Consider the following 23440-nt stretch of genomic DNA (forward strand, 5'->3'; position numbering starts at 1 on the left):
TTGTTTACCTGCATGATTGATAAACTTTGTCATACCAAACAAATAGATAATAATTATAACCAACCTGGTGCAGGGCGACGTCAAAAATGTTGTTATTTTTCAAAGGTTAAAAGCAAGTCAACTTCCTTTAAGTCTCTCTCAGGGCACTTTTGCATTTAGAGTTAGTATAATGAGGCCACGCAGCACAGACCACCTCTGAATTTAGTTTCCGCAATTGAATCTTGGAGCTGTCCACTTGTGATTGGATCACCCAAGGGGCATGTTCATGCCAGGTGTGAACAGAGCTTGATTGTTAGTTTTGCTTGACTGGAATTCTATCTTCTGGGCAGCATATGTCTCTGTCTAAAGGACTTTGCCACTGAGTGAGCAAACACAATCTTAAACTAAGTCTGAAGATCTGTACCTTGCTTTTTATTTCAGGTAAAATAAGACAGATTACCACAGCTGCACCGTCTCCAATTGTATGGATAAACACAGTTTCAAACATTAAAACGAACTCTTCTTTGACTTCGAAAAAAATAGGGCATAATTTGGTGTAAATTTTCAACTTGCAGCTTCAAAGGTTAATTAAATTAGATATTTTTAAATGGTTTTATGGTAGAAAATGGCTCCTCGTAGATGGGGTACTTTAGTGCAGCTGAAAGGTCTGAAACTGTCTTCTGCATTAGTTTTTTTCTTTTTATCCACAGACTTCTGATTGTTGTCTCAGAGGGAGGTGTTCTCCAATCACCTAATTCAACACCTTGATTGCATTTGACATTTTCATCCCCAGTGTCAAAATTTTTCTGCATATGTGCAAATGAGTTGAGCATTTCTTCATTATGCAAATAAGGCTGCTAACATTTCAGACACCCTACACCAAACATTCAAATGCCTACAACTCATCTCACATATTAACATCATTCTCAGTTAGATTTTAAAATATAAGTGTGGAACAACAGTCCTATTAAAATAAAAGTGTATGAGTTGCTGTTGTGAAATATAGGGTGTTCACTGCTTTGTTTTCCTAGCCATCCACCAAAAATATATCATGAATTGCCAGTTAACAGAAAATGATGTCATAGCCTGTGAACACAAGGGGGCAGTATGGAATCATTATCTCTGAGTCACGTCTAACATACATGAGCAGAGTTCAAGCATTTCTTAACATGATATATGCAAGTCAAAAAAACTGGTCTCTGCCATGATCCAATTTTACTTTTTTTTTTTTTTTTTACTTGGAACCTAAAGTCTTATTGAGCTGTTTACACTTTTATACAGGGCCATTTCCACATAAAGAAGTGAAGGAAGAAAAGATGATGAAGAATTAAAACCATAAACTCCAATCAGTGTTACACATCTTTAGAGTTTGCTTTGAGATTCTCATTAGCAGCTTTCAGCTCACACTATGTCATCAAAGACGTTGTTTTTGTAATGTGAATGCTTTACATCTGACTTGCCGAGAGACACTTAGAGGGAAATGTTCAGTTCATTAGAGAAATTAGTCACTCTTTCCTGCCCTTATTTATTCCTTCCATGACTACGGGCTTGGCTACAACTGCTGGGCCTAATCCCCCCTCCTTCTGCCCTTGTGTGAATAACCCAATAACTTCCATCCATGGCACAATTAAGGCATTATTACACCCTTCGCTGGACCTCATGCTCTGGGGTGAATTGTAGGGGCAGAGGGGCTGTTCCTGACCCCAACTCAGTAAGTTCCGGCCCACTGTGAAGCCTTGGCTACTCTTATCCCTGACCCATTTTACACTCCCCATGTGCTCTGCTTTTACAGCAACACACAATCAATCTCTCTGAAGCGGTCGTGGTACATGCACATGCTCGCACATTTAAGCCCCATCCGCTGTCTCCATCCAGCAGGCAGAAACATGGCATCGTGAGTCATGTCAGTGCCAGCAGCTGTGCAATGGGCGCCATGTGGGGCACTCATCCGGCCAAGTGATGGGTGGGGGCAGTATGAGCATTGTTGGGGTTGAAGGGCGGGCACCTTTCCTCTGTCTTTTCCTCTTAGCCTTCTCCTCTTGTTCCTGTACATGAAGGAAGCCATCTGCCTGCTGTCAGTCATCTACGGCTGCAAGAGAGTGTGTGACACCTTGCACTTTGAGCTTGTCTGTCACCCACGCACCTCTTCCCATACTCACAGGACTGAACCATGCTGAGCTCTATAGCTGACCATCTTTGGCTTCTTTTTTCTCTTGTCTGAAATGTCCTCATTTCAGTTTAAATAGCTATAAAACTCTGCAGCCAGTATAAAAAAATGTTGCTGTGTCATGTGGTGCGGTATGGCTGTTAAAATGTATACGTTGCCATGAAGAATTTAACCTTGTCTGCCAGAGCGTCTGAACTAAAGTTTTTTGTTCAGTACAAAAGCATGATTTTTTTGCTTCAACAAAATCTGTCATACTGTAACAGAATTCAAGCATTAAAGCGTTGGAGGTAAGCCAATATTTGTGTGGTTTCTCTCCCTCAAGGTGATCAACAGCTGACAACAACATATCCCTTTATTCTTTATCGCAGAAACACCTCCAGTTTCCCCTTTATTGATAACATCAGAGACCAAATAACTGTTTTTCTTTTTAGCTTTGGGAAAGATGTCTTCTACTTCTGTGGATAAGCTAAAGTAAAAGTCATCACTGCCTTTCATCCATTTGCAATAAATAATGTTTCAGCATGATTTACAGGAATTGACCAGATAAGCTTTGGTTCCAAACTATGCCAAGTCTAAAGCTGCCAAAACAACTGCTCTTGTTATATGCTAAGAAAGCGTGTCTGCTGTCCATGCATTATTAATATTCATTCACGCTAACAGTTTCTTGAATGCATCTGACTCAAAGGGATGAGTCCAACAAATGGACTTAATAGAAAGCTTGCACTCCAAATGTCACGTCTGCAGGCTGTTCCATTTGTTTTGAATGCACTCCAAATGAAAAACAATTTAAGAGCTCTAGCCATTAGAAAGAGCCCTTACTACTGAAGTGCAAACTGAACCTTAATTAGGAAAATGATAATTGCTCAGCGTGTGTGCTCATTTTGCTTTCCAGCTGCCCAACCTCCTTTTTTATTATTATACCACCCTCTATACTTAATTTAGAAACTTCAGCCCGTCAACATGCAAAATGTCAACATACCAGAGATGGAATTAAAGCTGCGCTCTGGAAAAAAAGATGCATCTATTGCATCATAATTGACAAAAGATTAACTAGTTGACATTTCGCTTCTATGAATTGTCACAGTTGAACCTGCTTCAGATGATTCTCTGTCAACAAGCCCTGTCAAACACACTCTATGATGGAGAATATAATTAAGAATATATAATATAGAATAAAATTTACATGCCCAATTTTCCCCCTAAAATAACTCCAAAAGATTGTTTATCAGCTTTGTTTTATTTTGTCAGTTTAACAATTGGGCAGATATTAAGAGCTCAGGAACACAAACATGTCTGCAGAAGCATGTTTACTCACTTATGTCCACAGTCCCATGTTTCACCTGTTATAATACAATGAAAATACACCCAGAATAATTAACAATCTGATGTGGAAAGATAATGTTTGATCAACCCAAATTGCCCATGCTGTGAGTCCAGTCAACAGAGCTGGAACAAACAAGAGCAAGCCATAACACAGAGAAAGGTCATAGGATCAATAATTCATTTAAGATGCTCGCTGGGATTGACTCGGCAGTCAACTTGTAATCAGGAGGGGAGATTTATTTTTCTTAACCAACTTTAAATGCACATTCCTTCAGTGGAAAAAAAAACAAAAAAAAAACAGTGCCAATCCGGTCGATTTTCAGCACTTTCACAAGGCCACGATTTTCCATTTTATTTACCCCTCAGTGGGCAAGGAGCAGCTCTTTAATGGCGCTTCAGCAGTGGGCTAAGCACCCACTAAGGACACATGGGAAAGGCTAAGGAGAAATGAAGACAAACTGTGATTAATGACAAATCCAAGGATAATAAAGGGTGACAATTTCTTTACACTTCAAGACTGCGTTGTACAAATATCTAACATTTTAACATTGGGCAGGAAATAAAAATTGATGCCTATTATCTGTATTTTTCAAGCTTTACATGAATGTTTTTATCTGTGAAATAGGCAAAAGGGAACATTTTTATCAAATAGTACCAAGTCATGATTTTTGCCCTTAATTTTAATTAATTCTCTCTGGAAAAGAACATACTTTACACTGTTTTCAAATATGCATCATTTAGTTAGCAAGTTATTTCACGCATGCAGTGCTAACAGCACTGGATGCCTGATTCACAGACGGTGCACCCCCTCTCCCTTCACTCATTTGAATTATGCAGCCCTGCTGAGTGGAGGGATCCAGAGGCTATGTAGGCTCAAACGCTACAAACGTGCTTGGTCTGAAAGATTTGCTCAGATGCCATTCAAAGCCACGTCCAGGTGTGGGGAAGAAGCAAGGTTTCCAAAATGCAATAGACTAAATGCATGAGCATGTGTATTTTCAGTGTTTTCTTTTGACCTTGTCCTCCAGGAGTTCTCAGATCTTTTTCAGTGCAGTCTAATCCCTGATTTAGATTCAGGATTTTGAACTAATTCTGAATAAATGAAATGGAACATTTATCAACTAAATAAATGTACTAGTTTGGCCAACTATTGACGATGGTTGAGATTAATAGTGGGCATGCACAAGTGCACATGGGCCTGAGGCTGGTATTCACTTTGAATAAAGGTCAGGAAAAGATTTTCGTTATGGTTAAATGTAGATGATGAATTATGTTTAAAGTAGTACTATGTAACTCCCTGACCTTACTAATATGTGTTACAGACTCACTTTGGTGGTACACTGACATTCATTATATACTTTTCTGGTGCCATTGTTGCCCACAAGCAAAGTGGCTGAAAAACTGCACTTCAGAACAGTTACAGCATTACAGCTGAGTTTCGCTTTACGCACTGTGTCACACACCAGCAACTGGAACACACTGTCTAATTTAAACACTTTAAACCATGGCTGATTCATCAAAGAATCGCAAGAGGACATTATAGTGTTAAGAGAGAAAAAGAAAAAGAGAAAAGGACAGGACAAGAGATAGGACGAGAGTCAACATCAGACTGACTTTTACTGGCTGGAGAGCGCTCAGGGTAAAATTAAGATGGAAAACGGATGCAGAATTAGCTTGTGTACTTTAAAACTCTACGCTTTTAACTCAATTTATTGCACAATTACATTCATTATGCACATTCCTTAAGCCGTTGTCTCTGGAGGTGGAAAAACTGCACTGCACCTAGCTAAGGGCATCATATGACAGCTGTGTTTTGTTGTACAGCATGGGGTGACATGCCAGCAAGTGAATGTAGACACACTGGCCAAATTTTAACACCAACCATGGCTGATTCAGCAAAGAAACCCAAGAGGACATTAACGGAAAAAAAGAGGAATAGAGAACGTTACAGAGCAAGAGTCAACAGTGGACTGACTTTTACTGGTTGGAGAGAGCTTAGAGATGAGACAGGATGCAGGACAGATGCTGAATTAGCCTTCGTTAGTATCTATCTATCTATCTGTCTATCTATCTATCTATCTATCTATCTATCTATCTATCTATCTATCTATCTGTCTGTCTGTCTGTCTGTCTGTCTGTCTGTCTGTCTGTCTGTCTGTCTGTCTGTCTGGCTATCTGTCTATCTATCTATCTGTGATGTAGCTTATATAAATATTTGTTTGCTTGATGTTCCATTAGTTTTGGACATTTTCTATTTTTTTTTCCTAAAAGACAAATGTTGGGTCAGTGAGTTTTTCTACCAAAACTTGTGACTGTAATAAAGAAATGACAGTAAAGAAGGAATGACATTGGCAATTTCATCAAGGAAGCACCAGTATGGAAATTTGCTTCAACATGTCACTAACTCTTCCTTTCAGTCTGCTATTAAACCATATGCTTTACATTGTGGAGACCAAAAACAAACTTGACTGACAATCTAATTAGGCTGCATGAGTAGAAAAACAACAAAACAATTTTCTGAACGTGAATACAGCTTGACACACAACAAAATATTGACATCAAGAACGTGTTACATTCTTTTTATATATAATGTTTTTTTCTGAGGGTTTTTAGTCAAGGTTTTTTAAGTCTGTTCATGCTTCTCCTGCTACTACATTTTCCTTCACACCGAGTAAATACCTGCAATTTTGTGTGTTGAAACAACACATAGTCTGGCATTTGCTTTATATGAATCCTTTTGTTAAATTACATCTCAAATACAATTGTCAGCCAGAGAAGTTCCTGACAGAGTAGCCTGTTGTGTCAGCTCATTTGAAAGGACGCAGAGCCATTTATAAATCATTTTCTTACAACCCTGTTTCTCTTGGAAGAGGTGAGGGCCATTGTGAGCTCCACAAGCTCTCTACTTTGTCAGAGATGGCAGGAATGAATGATTGGTGCCTTCCAGTAACAAGTTCCAAGGAGAGTGTTTCAAGTGATAATGTAAGCAAATGCTTGGCCTAGATCTGCTCAGTAATGAGCCGGAGTGCTGTGATTAGTCAAATCCTTTACAAATGGTACTAATTGTGTAATATTTGAAAAACACGTACACTTTTCTTTATCCACCATGGAAGGCATTTCCAGAGAAATAATGCTGTGGCAGATGGGCTCTGAACATCAAAACTAAAGTGACTGCAGCACTTGTTTTCACATAACCTTATATTGGCACAGTGAGTCCTTTGCCTGCTTTTGGTGCTAGTTTTATGTGTCACAGTGTAGCGCTTACTTTTTCTCTTCTGAGCTACACTGTGTTCACAAATCAGAGAATTGTTTCTGATGCCGACTACTAGAACGCAATGTCTCCAAGCTGACTGCAAGTGGATTAATCCAGCTGGAGAGTAATTGCCCTTGCATTGTATTGACTCTATGCATGAGGGAATTCAAATCACTTTTAAGTTTCAGTTCTATAGGATTGGAGCCAGTATTTGAGACAAGCTAAGGTGTTTATGTGAGTTCATTTAATTTGGAGTAAGTCTGCAATGTTCCTATTAATGGATTAAAGGACTGCATGCTAATGTAATGGTGTGAATCTGCTGACGGCCTGAGAAAGTAGCAGAACTGGGAAATGAATGAACAGCAATGTGCTTACATTTAACAAACTGTATAAAAGTACACTTAAGCTAGACAGAAACTGGAGAACAGCTGTATTACTTTAAGATATATGGATGATGACATATGCTACTTTTGTGTTGCTTCAACTGCAGAATGTGGCCAGAAATGGGGCTGTGTTGCTAATTGTGCACCTTATTTACTATCCTCTTGATTTTTCTTGAAATATAATCGGTACAAATCCCAAACACACACACACACACACACACACACACTAAACAATACAGCTTGGATCTGTATTTACAGTAGTTAGATGTGTGGACCACACTGGGATGCTATGACAAAAAATGAAAAATCTTTTACGGTGCCAGTGCTGTTGGTAAACAAATGCGAGTTAAAATCACATGACTTAAATTACCTGCATCCTCATTTGTTATTAGATAACTGCAAAGCTGTGTTAAAAAGAGACAGGAGAAAACACAGACTGAATATACTAAATTTAGTAAAATGTGCTTCAATTCGTCTTGCTTTGTTATGGTTATGTAATGTTTTCGGTAATGTGCATCTCATGTTTGCATATTTTCAGTTATTTCCTCTTTTCCAATTTTAAGTGGGTAATAAGAAGTATTTGAGTAGTCAGTGTATTTCATGCAACTGATAGCAGGCCAAACTCTTGATTTGGGGAAACAGATTTCTAATAGGTGATCTAAGCTAAGGGCTACTTGTGAGGGATCTGAAGAAAAGTGAATGTTAGTTATCCAAAACAAATTACCTAAAAAAAATCACAAGAGTTTTAATTAACACTACTTCATATAGTGGTTACTAAACCACATCAGTTTTAACCCACATGTGTCAAACTCTGCCTTCGATAGCTTTTATCCTGCAGGTTTTTGTTGTTTCTCTGCTCCAACACACATGACTGAAATTAAAGGGTCATTGTGAAAAAGTTAAGAAAAAACTGTTGGATCCATTTGATTTGAATCAGGTTTGTTGGGGCAGGGAAACAAAACATTCAGGATAGCATCCCTCGAGGACCTGGCTAATTAATGGCAGGATATGAAGAATAGTCACCATACATGCGCAACGTGTAGCAAACTTTTGATTTTTGGTTTAGCAAATAGTGAAACGTGTTTGATGCAAAAGCAATGTGGTTTAAAATTTACTATATTTATATATATATATATATATATATATATATATATATATATATATATATATATCACTAAATCTTATGTGGAATGTTTTTACTTTAAAGCTGACTTAGATTATGAAAATTGGCTTGTGTGTTCAACTTTCTGAGATGTTAGCTTAGCTCTATTGTTAGAATTCTTCTATTTTGTAAGGCTTTCTGCAGTTTGAAAGAAACTGTTTCATGCTACCTTATGAAATAAAATAAATAAAAAAAAAACTACAACAAAACAAGCCAAAAAATATGTAATCAACAAAATGTAACTTTTCTTTAACTTGTTGAACATAATCAATATATTTTTCAATCAACGCTGTACATGTTACAGATTTTCAGAAACAATAGCTGTTTAAAAATGTTAGAACTCTTGTTAACATTTTTATGCTGTAGTTGAAGGGCTTACCACCTAAATATGCACTTTTATGCTCAATAAATATTCAACAGCACATATGGACAAACGATCGGTTCATGCAGTCCTAAAATCAACCGCTGTTTTTCCCACAAAGAGAGACTAGTGCAAATAAACACAAACTCAAACATCAGTTTTATTCTCCAAATATACAGAGTAAAAGCATCATAGATTCACAGACCAGTACAGTTAAAATACAACCGTTTTCTTTTTTTTCTTCTTTTTTCTTAGATACAGAGGGCCACTGTCTAAAAATAGTGGTTAACCCAAAATGCATTTACACATTGTCTTATTATAACAATTACTGTGTGTTTATGGTTACTATTTATACAAACTTTTGAAATGACCATCAAACGTACTTGTCAGACCTGTGCCATGTAGTATTTGCAACTTGTTTGCATTATTTGTACAGAACAACTCAACCAATTACAGAGAACTGTACTCATTTGACTTTCAAAGGCTTTTCTGTGATGCTTTCAGTTTTCTTGTGACTTATGTAACACTGCAAACAAAAAACCAATTGATTACCATTGTGCCCTGAAGGCTATAGAAAAATGAGGATTACAAATACTATTTAGTCCAGGCCTTACACTTGCATGTTATTAAAGTACTAACAAGGTATTGATTGGTAAGAATAAAAAAAAAAAAAAAAATAGACATGAAGAGAGAAAGCATTTACACATTTCAGTGATTTCCAAATGGCACCAGCTCTAATGTGTTCCATCATGGGCATTAGCACCTACACAGAGGATGACCTTAAAGAGCATGATTTAATTCACCCATTGCAGGCATAGCCAAGATATTGATAAGCCTAATATTCAGCATTTCTTTGGGTATTTTTCCAGTTTATTCATTCAAAGCAAACTTTGTTATACCATAGACAAAACATAATATATAGCCAGTTGAAAAAAAAAGCTGTTATACATCTAAAAGCAGTTTTCACTGTTCATAATTTCTGTCCCTCACCTCAGTAATGCTCTCATCCAGTGTATAACAAGCTTGTCCTTAGGATCTCTGAATAATAAAGTACCACACATCCTCTGCTCTGAAAGGGTGGGTCTGTTTTATCAGGAAGGGCCAGCAACCTCTTGTAATTGTTTCGGGTCTCTGTGTTTAATCATCTGTCATGCCCTGGCATCTGTGTGGTGCTTGCAGCCAGGCGAACAGACGGCGCCATCACCAGCCGGCGAGCCGCCCACAGGTGAGCAGGCACACTCCGTCCTCACATGGGCTTTTGATTCCCAAGGACTGACATGGCACTCTCATCCTGTAACGCTCTCATGCCCACTGTAGATGTTGCCATTGGGGGTTGGATGGGACAGAAGGCGTGCCTATCAAATATTTATCTGTTTGCTGTGCAGTGTGCAGACTCTCTGGACTGGGAAAATGCATTATGTTTGGATCAGCACACAAGCTGCAGTTAATAGAGAAAACTTTGCCTTTTGGACAGGACAGCAAAATTGTATTGTTACAAAAGTGGAGACTTTCTCAAAGTTTGCAATTTAATAATGTTTTATATTCTGGTGTGCAAATAACATAAATAGAAACCCACCTGTCTCTTGCAAATTAGATCCCATTATGCAATGCTGCCTATAACAAGGGAAAAAAATCTTTCACTCATGAATTCTAAGAAAAATATATGTCTTAAAGAAATGAGACAGACATACTTGACAGTCATCATGGTGCCAAATGCATTAAATTACTGGGCATCTCTCTGAGCGGCTGAAAGTATAATAACCTCTTACTGCATCTCACTTCAAAGCTGTCCCAGCTAAGCTTGTCCTATAGCCTCATGTGTGCTTGGTGTACAGAGATCTCAGGGGGGAGAGAAAACTGCTTGCACAGGCATTCTCTGTAATTTGTGAGAAACAAGCAACATTTTTTTGGAATGGAAACAAAGAGAAAATGATTGTCTGGCTGTGCAGTTTTGATGCCATGTATTTGTTGAGCTCTAATATACTGTTGTGATATCTGAATAAGAAAGAAAAAAAAGCCAGAAAAAAAGATATATACAGAATATGACAGCATTAGAGATTTATATACAGTCTGCTAAGTGCCAAGCTGGATTATCAGCATTGAAACAGAGCTTTTTGTCTTAAGCTGTACAACGGGCGCCAATCCATTTGTAAAATTAGTCCAAACCACTGCCAGTCAAGTGGAAAACCCATTTCAAATGCCTCCAACATAATCATATGTAAAGTGCTTACAACAACAACTTGCTTTTGTTCTCATACCATGCTTGGTATCTCATGAGCTATGAGGCAGATTTCATAGTTTTTAGGCTCACACGGTATCATCCTGGTTCAATGACTGCTGCACAACATACTGGAAAGAAAGAAAAAAGACCCCCTGACCTGAACAGATAAGATTAGTAACCACTTATACTTTGTTTGTTTGATTTCACAAAACAAAGTTGACACTGACACGATGAGCTACTGTTTTTCAGTCCTGTCTTTGAGCCATTTGTTCTTCCCGAAACTCCTCTTTATCTTTTAAAGAACCGATCAAATCACAAGCAATCTGATTTTATGAAGCATGGCCGGAACAAACCTTGAGAATCCACAGACACACCAGGCTTTTGAATGCTTTCATCAAATGTGATGTAGTGCACAATGAAACCGCAGCTGTACACCTTCTGTAAATAGCTGGCATTTTCAGAGAGAGCCTGCTTTAACACAGTATAAGGTCGACAACAATAGGTGATAGCGTTCAGGTGTGTAAATGCATGTAGGCCAAAAGAAAGAAAAAAAAAAAAAAACTTTTCTTGCTCAGTAGCTTTACATTATCTGCTGTGCACAATTTTCAAATTGGAAAACGCCAATGCGTTCAGTGCTGGAGAAAAGCAAATGTCTCTTCTTATCAAAACATGAAGGAATCAAGATTGGTGATTTTTTCCTGCGAGTTAAATTCGTACTCAGTATCCAGTCTCAACTCAAACAAAAACAGTGTCAGTGATTTGATTATACATCTGCTTTCATACATTCCACATAGAGTGGAGAATAAAACAAACAGTGCAGTTAAAAAGCATTAGATTGCCCCCGTTAGCTTCAAAGTAGCCACAGGTAGGAAACCAGTCAGGATGCACTGAGTTCCAGTGTGAGCAGTGATACTGACACTAGCAATGGGAAAAACAAACAATAAGAAACTAAAATATAATTATTATGCTTCATTCAGCAGGTACCCTTAAGTATTGATGATATGATGATGATGTGTGGTATTAAAAGGGGAAACTCACAAGTGCAACACAAGTTGTAATTTGTGGACCTTCCAGCTGCAAATGCCTCAGAGCAGGATTCAGCGTGGATGCAGCTCCCCGTCCACAGAAGAGCTGATGGTGTTTGTCTGTCTCACTCAGCCAAAGTTTGTATTGACCCAGTTCAAACAGACCCTCAAGGCAAAGTAGATATGGACAAGAAGAGGCGCTCGTGTCTCATTTAGAGTCATCCATGTGGGAAATCAGAGTCAGAAATTAGATGTTTAAAAAAGAAATTACAGTCACATATGTACTGTACACTGATATTCTTTTATCTCAGAGTGTCAAAGTGAAATGATGACTCAGGGATTTAAAATAACATCTCAGCCCCTTTTTTATCTGCTCAGCTTTGCAGCTCAGATACAGTCGCAGAGTGAGAAGGAAAAATAGACAAAAAACCCCCCCAAGACAGCTGTTCTTTTCAATATTTGAGACATCTGTTAGCGCATAGGGAAAGTTTTCTTCCACCCACACAAGAGAATGGACTTTAACAAACGAAGTTTAACACACAGTGTTTGAAGGGAAGGTGGGGAAAAGTTATTTCTTTAACAAGTTTAAGAATAAAAAAAAGAAAGAAAAGGAAAAGAGAAAAAAATCACATGCACATTCATTGTTGTGCTTTCTAACAACAAGAGAGCAGCAGGACACTGGCTCGCACTATTGTCAAGCAGTTTGTGCTGAGTGTTTCACCGCAGTCTTGCTTTTTCTGAATGACAATCTCTAATAAGCTAATTTGGTCCATGCCAGGGGAGCCGATTGTCACACATAGTCTTGTATTCCTGCTCTCTGATCTGTTAACAATCTTACTGCTTAGATCAAGTCCGGAAGTTTGAATACCAAACTGATGTGTCTGTGTTGGAAAAAAACCTGTGGCACAACTGTATTATGAGTTGAAAAAGGAGAAAGTTGATAAATTAAGCATGAAGGAAATGTAAGGCTTCTAGATCCTTTATCTTTTTTTTTTCTTATTTTTGGGGACATTGATAAGTGTAAGTAAGTCCAGCCCAGCAGCCCCAGCATCTTTGGGCATCCATAGGAAACACTTTGTAACGCTGATACTACAGGGGCTCCTGGTGGTTCATTTCTTTAGTAGTTTTACAATCCTCGCTGCTCGATACACCATATTTAAAAACCCTCCCTCCCTGGTGGTCAGACATGGGTCTGCATACGCTTCTGGAGGGGCCGGGTGAGGTCAGAGTTTTGCGAGGAGGACTGGGAGTAGTGGGAGGAGGAAGAGGCTGAGGCCTTGCTGTCTTTGTCGAACTGCACGTAGCCGTCCGGCTTACTGTAGCTGCTGATGCTGCTGTCACACTGCGTGTCGATGAAGGAACTGGAGTCGCTGAGCGAGCCGCGCTGGAACTCCCGCTCGCACAGCTCAATGGAGCTGCTGCCCATACCCAGCACGAAGCGCTGGCTGTAGTCATACAGACGGTTGGGGCCCGCTCCCAGGGTGGAATAGATGTTGGTGAAGGACATGCCTGTTGGTACCCTCTGCTTGCCCAGGGTACCCGTGTTGGTGGGGTTCCTCACCTCGGCAGTCTGATTACTTGTCATGGTCGGAGTGTGGTGCTCCTTGAAGGTGTTGACACTGTAATAGCCATTTGTAGGGTCCTATTGAAGACACACAGATAGGAAAGAAGGATTATAATTATGAATAAATATGCAAAATCTATGTTTTGTACTTTCTTCTAAAGCCATAAGTACAAACAAGCTAAAAAGAAAATGTGGAGTATAAAAAAGGAAGATATGACAGGAGCTAAGGCCAAACTGGCACTAATTACCATTTACACTGAGCAGTTTCCTGTGCACGTCACAAGGAAAATAGTGATGAAGCTTGGTGTCAAGGTTAGGTTGAGTCAGCGCTTGCTCTAACCTTAAAATCATGTCACCCACTAATTAAGCAGGATTTGATGTTTCTAAGTAAGGCATGCACTTGTCACTGCAAAGTTCACTTACATACCAGTTTTAATTAGAGCTTAATGGATTGTAGTATCTGTAATTCCACATAATTCTAAATAGTGTGCCTCTTGTTTTTCTGCAAGGCTGCAGGCACCCAGCTGTTGCTAAGGGTCCAGTCACCCGGTCTTCTGTGTACTCATGTGAATAGATGTGAATGTCAAGCACCGTTAGCATGGTGGCAAAGCCTAAAAGAAGAATGCTCATAATGGGAGAGACAACCTAAGAGGATCCTCATTATGTTTGCCATTACCAGACAGCAGACAGGGAGATTGTTTGCATCTGGTCTTTATGTCTTGTTTGGGCTCTTCTCTGCTCCTGCCTCATGCACTCAGTCATTAACTAGGCTTAAAAAAAATCTGGCCCCTAAGGCAGCAGGTAAGCAGGGAAACATAACAGAAGCATGCTCCAGGGAGCTGATGCCAGCAAGCCAATGGGCAAAAGAAAGAGAGGGAATTTGTCTGTGTAACAGTGATTCAAGCAAGATGTAAAAAGTGAACAGAAGACACCTGTAGGACCTTGTGTGAAAATTCATTTCAAGTTTTACTGATGGAAATTTAGGTCAGAGGTACAGCGAACACTTGCAGATAATCTTTCAGTTTACTATAGCATTTTCTGAAAGTGTTGCTAACACTTTCACCACATATTTGAATGCATTCAGCAACAACTTACATACATAAAAAACCTGAAATGTTCCATTGCACCACAACAATAGACAAGACTGAATGAATGAAATGAAAATCAATTAAATTGAATGGAAATAAAGAATGAAAAAAGATCTTTACTCAACTAACGCAGAACAGTATATTTCTGATTAAATTCCTTACCATACACAGCTACTAAATTGAAACTGGGGGGGAGGGAGAAAAAAGAAAAAAATCTGAGTCTTCTGTACAAGTAATAGCTATTATAGTACTGTGTTTGAAAGTTTAAGGACATGTCTTAAGTTCATTATAAATAGTTCAAGACAAATATTGGAAAAAAAAAATCAATTAAAAATCAAATTCCTAAAAAAATAGAACTGGAAGTTTTTGTAAGAAGACTGAATGAATGCTCCATTTAACAGTATAAAAGCAATTTCAAGCAAAAAAGAGAAGGTAACAAATAGAAAAACTATGGAATACCTTAAAAAAACAAAACAAAACAAAAAGAGACAGTAGCCATCCTTCACTAGAAGTCGACTCATCAGAGACTGAAAAAGGCCTTGACTTGAGAATCTTTACAATCTGTAAAATCTCCTGTGGATCCTTTATTGCAGAGGCTTCAAGTCATTAAGTGCCTTTGCGTGTGATGGGAGAGCTCAAAGCAAAGTGCATCACTTGTGCAGATTGAGCTATTCATTGCCATGTAAAGGGGTGTGCGGCACTACAATAAATAGCACTGACGTCAGTTTTATTGCATTTACTAAATCCTTTGTTTCCTGAATGAGGCACACTTGGTTTGATGTAAACACAATGACATTTTAGCTTCTCATATGTTCATAAGTGCCAACAAAAATTAGGGAGCAGGGCAGCCAGTGTGGAAGGATGGTCACGTCTGGCATAGTGATCAAAAAAATGGATGTAGTGTCTGGGATATATTTTATTTTTTATTTCTGCCTAACCATCCACCACGAGAACTGAGATGTGAGCCAGGCCTTGTCTTTCTTACTTGCTGATCATGTCACTGCTTTTTAAGTGGAAATGTGATTCAAATCAGCTCCATACTGGAAATGGTTGAGATTGATGATGACTGGGTTTTGTGAAACCCATAGAAAATCACATGTGCATATGGCTGGATTTATGCAGAAACAACCAAATCTCACCAGGAAACAAGAAGTTTCAGAGTTATAAATGGTAAGCTGTAACAAATTCCTAGATTTATGTTGTCAGGCAGCATTTAAAAGACATGGCAGCAATGGTGAAAACCAATAAATGTAAAAAGTGCATGCTATAACCATATGGACTTTTGTAACTATGCAGCTACATATTTTGTTGCATGCACACCTAATTGTCTATAATTATCACCAAAACTATGTACAACATTCATGTCTCGTTTCCAAATAAAACATGTTTGTATGCAAGTGAGCAGAAAACCCATTCAGTCCTATGAGACTGTTTAAGACATGTGAAAGTGCTACTTCTGTTTATTGTTCTGTTTTGCCTCTTGTTTGCTTAAATATTTGAATTTTTGAAGCAGATTTCTGAAAGAGCCAACACGGGTGTTTGATAAACAAAGTAGTGATTAGGTTAGCGTTACATTCAACCTGATCACTTTACATACTTTTAAGTGAAAACTTCACAGCTATATTAAGCCAGCATTGGTGCTGAAAGGATGGGAAGCTGTGTGATGTACAGAATGCATGCATAGCAGTTCGTACCTCTCAACATATTTCATGAAAAAATATTACCAGGCAGGCCAATGTCTTTTTTCCTCCACCCATTGTTTTTTCATATCTATGGAAAATGCCCATGTAATTTTATGTGCATTACAAATAAAACTGGATAGAAGAACTAATATTAGCTTCTCTGATCAGTGAAGTCAAGTATCTACATAAAACAAGTATATATATATATATATATATATATATATATATATATATATATATATATATATATCCTATGTTGAATACAAGTGATTATGTTCCATGTATTATGGACCGAATGCACACCTATGCAGAAGGTGAATGGAGAAAAGCAAGATGTGGGCAGTGAAAACAAGATGGAGATGTGGATCTGTAATATACTGACAAACAAAGTGATAAAAATATACTGAACATTAAAATTCAGTTTTCATGCAACATTTTTGCTTTGTAGTTTCTGGTTTGGCCGAGACCTTTTGTATTTTATATTTTTCATACAGTAAAGTTGCACAGCTGTATATACAACCCAGTCTGACTCCATAACATGTAACAGCCACACTTTTCCAAAAAAAGAATATTTGAATATTGACATAAACTTTCTATTTTGCACATTGTTTCCTATTAAGTAGTGTTAACCTGGCATGATGATGAATACAAAAAAATTATTTTTTTATTTTTTATTTTAATGCCTAAACCAAACCATGTGTTTCTAATGCCCAAATGTAGGTAACAGAAGTCACTGTTAAAATGGAAAGAACTGTAGACAATACCGGGTTACCCTGTGTGATTTGTTCTACAGTTCTGCATTGCATGGACAATAAAAAGTCACACATTTCCATTAAAGGTAAAACTAAATCATCTTTTTTGGATAATATTGCATAACTTATATACATTTCTTAACAGAATGTTGTGTTGGAAGAACATTTTGCATCTCTGAAGTGTACTCCAAATGGCAGAAAAAAAGCTCCATACACAGCTGGGAAAGTCAAATCAGGCCAGCTATTAAAGCTGCAACACCTCTCCTCAGTCCTATATGTGCTGTAAAGGAACTCATCCCAATCATGTCATCTAAGGTATAAATAAAAGCTGAAAAATCAGCTTGAGGGCCAACCAGCCTTTGATTAGTTGAGCCACCTTAAATGAGAAACTAATTATTAAAATCAGTCCTATAAGTGGACTCATTTAGCCTCTGGACTTAACTTCAGAAATAAACATAAAAAAAAGCAGAAGAGGGATTAATGCTTTTCAGCTATTTTGGTTCCAGAGTTGAAGACCACCATTTGGCCCAAAGGTATTCATTCTCCCACCATCTTTTTTCCTTTGTTCTCCCATATTCCTGTATTCATGCCTTTACGCTGACATTGTACATGAGCCGTACCTTAATGTGCTGATACTCCTTCTCCTCCTCTTGTAATACCTCCAGCTGCTTCAGAACAGACTCCTGCTGGAACTCTCCTCGCTCAACCTACACAGACATCAAGCAAAGTATATTAAGAGCCTGCACACTTTCCGAAGCTCGTAAACTCAGAAAAAGAAGATTTTTTTAAAAAGAAACTGGTTCAACCTTTTTTTTTTTTTTTTTTTTTTTTTTTAACTTGTTCTTCGTTTTTAATATCAGTCAAACATGCTTCACCTTCACTCAAGGCTGGCAGGGGGCATTAATAATTTATCCATGAATATCTTTTATTTATCTTTACAAAATGCAGATTTGTGAGGTAGCTCAACTCAACTCCCCCCTCTAACATCAAGTGTAGACTGTACAAAGTATTTTGAATGAAAACACAATCACAAAGCTTCACTTAGAAAGAGCTCAGACCCGGAGCAAACTGCAAGGAAACCAAAACACTGTTAGAGCTCAGAAGTAGAAGCAGTTCTGCATGTACAGAACATGATCTGCAGGATTACACAGCATGCATCAATTTTTATACTCTAGTCTGCTCTCAACTGGTAGCATTATTTTGAGTTATATAAATCCTGTGCCTTAAATGCACCACACTCTTCAGTTGTTCATTCATGCATCCATTCAGCTTTCAAAGGACATGCAATAACAAAGAAACAGCTGAGAATTTATTTCTAAAAAAATGGGAAAAGGAAGAAGTAGAAAGTAGTATGTTGTGACACTCACACTCACCATCAGTTGTTTCATGGAGGTGTGTTCTTCATTTTCTCGTGCTGCATTGTGGTCCTTGTGTACGATCTCCACCCGGATGTCATTTTTTGCTGACACGACTCCTTTCAGATCTGCCAGAAACAGACAACATGTACAGTATGTCTTAATAAGCTGGAAGAAGCACCACTCCCTATGTGTTGATGTGATAATTCCCTTGAGTGCAGTTTGCAGTAGTGTAAGATTTAGCAGAGATCCCAGGGTGTGCTTTGTTACAGCGCTCCCATTTCCCGAAAACAACACAAAGCATTATTAATCATCTGTTTCCTGCCAACACAAGATTATCTTTCTCTATATGAATGCAATCATGCAGTTTTCTTACGGTGGCTCATTCTGTTCAGGACAATGCTGATGTTAAACTGTCATATAACAAAGTCTTACTTTCTGTCTTAATTTTGCTTGCAAGTTCTCTCTGGTGTGCACAGATGGAGACGGGCAGTGAGGGCATAACCAGGTGTGCTTCCTCTGTAGTATACAGACAATAGACATGCTGAAGGGACCAGTAGCAAAGTGTGATTCTTGGAGGCAGTGGCTGACTGTTTCTGACTTGAGTCACTTGGTTTGATGGGTGGGTGGCAGTGAAGACAGCGCAGGATGTAAATAGCCTCAAAAAGGGAAAGCAGCCAGACTGAGATTGCATGAAATGAGCCCTGGTCACAATCTGGCTATCTGCACCACAAAAAAGATGCCCATCTCAAGCAGTGAGTCATTTTGTGTTAAATGTGAGACTAAGTGCCAGATTTCTGTGCTGCAGTTTTGCCATATTTAAGAGATCTCAACAGAAATGTTCTCAGTTGTTTAAAGATCAAAAAAATATAAAGATTTTAGTAGATGGACATTTCTTTATGTGTGCTTAAGGACAATACAATCGTTGGCATCCTTGCTTGAGTGGATGTAAAAGCAGAAAGGAAACGTACTTCTCTGAGAGCGGGTGCAACAGAACGCGCCGATGGTGCCCATTAGGACAATAAGGGCCACAAAGGCTCCCACAGCAATGCCGATGATCACAGCCACTGGGAGGGATTCTGCAGAGAGCAACATAAAGGCATGTCCTTCTATAATGAAATACCTCAAACATCTGACATGTACACTGAATTCATGACAGGAGAGTTCACAGAGACACACAGACACATTTTTTTTTCCACCACAAGCACACATGGGCACGAGTTCTTTTCATATCTTTGCTTTCTTTTAAGTGTCTGCAGCAAACAAAAACTCAGGAGTGATGTGCTTTATGTTATCTCTGTAAGTGACACTGACACAGCTCACAGGCTCAATGCCAGGTGGTAAAAATAAACAAATCCAATGCCAAAGAGAGAAAAAAAAACAGTCGCGAAACAGCTGCAACTTCAAGAAAAAAAAAAAAAAAAACTTTTTTAGTTATTCTAATATTATTTTAGTATCCTAATGTCTGTTAATTTAATTTCCACTTATGTCTGCTAATTGAAGCATTCTGCAGAATGCTTTCACTTTCATGAGGTGGAAGTGTTTCTGCATTAGTTTAAGGAGCATCATGTTTGTGACCAGAAACAACAAAATAGAAAGCTGTTCTAACTATTTAATGGGAACCTGAGCTACCCGCCCACATTAATGACCTTCCTGCATTTTAAACAAATGCAAACAAATAAGTGCTCTTCCTGCACCATTAAAGCCCTCTTAATGTCTTCATTGATCAATGCCAGTTGCATGCGAGTGGCTTATTTATAATTTGCGATAAGTGGACAGAAAACGGGGCTGCTACTGTGGTAAAGGGGGAAGAGGTCGCTCATAAAGACGCTTTGAAGGTTTTTTTTAATGAACTATACAAGAAGGGCATTGTATTTTATAGCATGGATGCGGTGTAAGCTAAAGGTCACCACTGTGAATTAATAAGCTTAAGTTTAAGGTAAAGGAAAAACTAATATGTAAGAAAAATATAGCTGGCATTATGAAAAACTTTTTGCTAGTCAAATCCTAAAGAATTTGGGCTTTGCACTCAGCTCTAATAACAGGTAAAGAAAAAAAAAGAAAAGGTTTTATGCATGTGTCCATCAATTATAAGCATAAACAAGAATGTGCTTTCACAAACACAGTACACCAGCACTATGACATTAGAGACAGGCACGGTCACAACCTCACTGGCACAAACACAGTAATGCACACTACTATCTCTTATCTCCATCTTAAAAACCACAAGCACGGGATTTGAAGAAGAGGAAGGTGGAACCTGTCGAACCTTGGCTCCCACCTTGTTCCTTAAGGCGTATGATCTCGGTGTCAGAGCCAAAGCTGTTCCACGCCGTGCAGTTGTAGATGGTCTGGAAGTCAGCCGGGACAATGTTACTCATGGTCAGTGTGGAAATGACTCCTTCTTCTGTGTTCACAGTCTCTACAGTGTAGCGACCAGAGGTTCCAGACTCCAGGACAGTCTCCTTCCATGACCAGGCCTTTAAAAGGACACATACATTAGTGGTGAAAAGACAGCAAACCTCATTTATGTGATGTTATTAACAGATGAATGCTATCCCTCACTTGTGATATCCATAAAGTTTATGGAAGTCAGCTAATAAATTATTTATGTTCTCTGTGCAATGATTTACTTGGCTAGATGTTGTCATGGCGATGCTGTGACACCATGAGTGCAGTAGGGTACTGGCTTAATTAAGTCTCTGTGTTTACTGAGACAAGTGTATACTGTATATGCCAGGATGCCCTGCTGGGTGGAATAACTGAGACCCATCTGGGGAGGTTCTGTCATCATCTCAAGACTGAGTCACTGTCTGTTGTACCAATAAAGACTGAATGTGCTGAGGCCATACTTGAACTTTACTCAAGTTACAGTAAGTTAATAAATCTTAGGCTATTTGAAATAAAGGCCATTCAACTAAGCCAACTCTGAGCCTCGTAAAAGCTAACATTTTTAATAGATGTGGACTGTATGTTTCACGCTGCTGGCTAGTTTAAACAATGAAGCAGTTAAAAGTGTTTGTTGATGGCATGTTCGGAGCTATTAATTTCTGTTTCTCTGAATTCCAGGATGTGTAGACTACATTGTCCTGTTGCCTTACAAAAATTAAAGCTTCCTGTTTAAATGTTGGCTGTGGCCTTCATGATTAGAGTTTTTCTTGTACTTTGATGGGTTTTTCCATGTTAATGGACAGCAAGTCAGTGTTTGCTTATATCACAAATTCTGCTACAATTTGTTTTTTTAATTCAGTGTAAGAGCCAGAAATCGATATAAGAAGATATCACATGATGATTTAAAAAAATCACAACTAAAATATCATTCAATATTTGATTTCCTGAGCTCAATCAGATAAAATGGAGAGTTTTAAGAGACAATTTTTTTTATATTTAACTTTACATTTTTAACTCAAAGTAAATTAAAAGAAGTAAATTGGAAATCCTGGCATTTGTGTGCACAGAATTGCTGTAACCATGGCATTATCTTCTGTCAAATGGGAAAATAAAAAACAAAACAAAACAAACAAAAAAAAAAAAAATTATAATGTATTAAAATAAGGAATATTTGAGACAAACATGTGGAAAATATGAAAAATTCCCCAAATATACTCACAATGCGGTCTGGTGGTGGTGTACTTCGAATGAAGCACTTGATTTGTCCCTTTTCTCCGTGCAGAGCCTGCTGAGTCTGCGTACTGGATATAGTAGGTGGCCCTAAAAAAGTTCACCAAAATTGAAACATGAATATTTACACTCATTTTCACATTCAGGTCACATGACAATTCTGCTCAATTGAATTGCTGTTGTTGCATTATACACCGAATGTCTTCTGCTCCGAGCAGTAACGGCTGAAGTGCTCGCTAATTTGGGACTCCTGGGGAAGATTGCATTGTAGTCAGATATGAACATGAGTACGATTTTGCCACAGACACACCAGGACTGAACAAAGGACGTAAGTGGCAACCTAGACCTCATTCTGGCTCAAGAAATTGTTGATTTATGGCTCACTTGATTTCTCCCACTGAGATAAATGTTGTTCTCTGGAGCGTAATCAAGACGGCACAGATGGAAGGAGAAAATGCCAGAGTGGAGAGATAACCCACTTGTCGCAGCGTGTCACCGCAATCAATTTGCTTGCAGGAGAGTTGACCCCTTAACCAATGGGTCAGTCATTAAACATGGAAAACTGTAGTTACACATAAATAAAACAAACTAAATTAAAATCCCCCAAAAATCTTGTTAAAATTTAATAACTGTATTATTTATTTATTTTTTTAGCAGATATATTTTTTTTATTTTTCATATTTTATTGTGCATACGTACATTTTTTGATTCTCCCAAAGAAAGACCTGATTGAATTAAAGGACTTTACTGGTATAACAAACCATTTAAAGAAGGCTTGCTCAATCTATTTGCACTTAAAGCCAGAGTGTTAAACCCTGGTCAGGCTACAAAATCTCACCTGACAGGCAGCTCAGCCTAAACGACTGATCTGTTCGCCATCTGGTCTGGAGGCTGCTCACACCAGGTGACAGCACTAATATGAAGACAAGATGTCACACATAACCCAATTCTGTCATTCACGTCTATTTACTCTTTGGTCCTGAAGGGCTCACTGAAGGAAAATCGTAAAATAAATGTGGGATTTTTATGGAGAAGTAAGCTATTTTTGTTTGTCTTGTCTAATGTTTATATCCTTGATATCTTCTTTGCTTTTTTTTTTCCTATTCTTGATTGGCTTTTCTTACCATCACTCTGACATTTCAAATTTGGATATCTTCAAAAAGCAGCAACCCAATCTGGCTGACATTATCAGGCACGTCTGCAAAGATCAAAATCAGCAGCCTTGACTTTGTTCGCATTACAGACACAGAGACCAAAGTGATTCAATATTGTTTTTATCTTATTTGTGTATGTATTTTCTTGGCTGAATCTTATTTTGAGCCCTCTAGTAATATAGTGGACATAACTAAATTTAAAAAATGTAATTACGTCAGAACTCTTTTTCCTTACGTTAAAAAGCTGGGTTATTACCAAGAAGCTTCTACAAAAACAAGTTTCTATTATCTATGATTTATATGGTTAAAAAAAAAGAGACGGCAATAAAAGGCTTTTAAAAACAGTTCAA

The 23440-nt window shown here is 38.2% G+C and overlaps 1 protein-coding gene across 11 annotated transcripts in view; it reads right to left on the bottom strand.

Moving 5' to 3' along the window:
- Positions 1 to 8770: 8770 nt before the first annotated feature.
- Positions 8771 to 23440, bottom strand: part of kirrel3b (kirre like nephrin family adhesion molecule 3b) — a 164773-nt gene continuing 150103 nt past the window's right edge. For 3 of the 11 annotated variants that reach the window (XM_041995100.1, XM_041995098.1, XM_041995104.1), the window contains 7 exons: positions 21926 to 22026; positions 20585 to 20795; positions 19287 to 19394; positions 18751 to 18834; positions 18328 to 18443; positions 17581 to 17667; positions 8771 to 13516 (listed from right to left, as the gene is read on the bottom strand). In XM_041995100.1, the coding sequence (XP_041851034.1) occupies positions 13055 to 13516; positions 17581 to 17667; positions 18328 to 18443; positions 18751 to 18834; positions 19287 to 19394; positions 20585 to 20795; positions 21926 to 22026 (1169 nt within the window). In that variant the 3' untranslated portion in view covers positions 8771 to 13054. The remainder of the gene's footprint in view (positions 13517 to 17580; positions 17668 to 18327; positions 18444 to 18750; positions 18835 to 19286; positions 19395 to 20584; positions 20796 to 21925; positions 22027 to 23440) is intronic. The other 8 variants (XM_041995102.1, XM_041995101.1, XM_041995108.1 and 5 more) reach the window with 6 other exon arrangements.

The sequence above is a fragment of the Melanotaenia boesemani genome, chromosome 9 (assembly GCF_017639745.1).
Source record: "Melanotaenia boesemani isolate fMelBoe1 chromosome 9, fMelBoe1.pri, whole genome shotgun sequence".
Lineage (NCBI taxonomy): Eukaryota > Metazoa > Chordata > Actinopteri > Atheriniformes > Melanotaeniidae > Melanotaenia > Melanotaenia boesemani.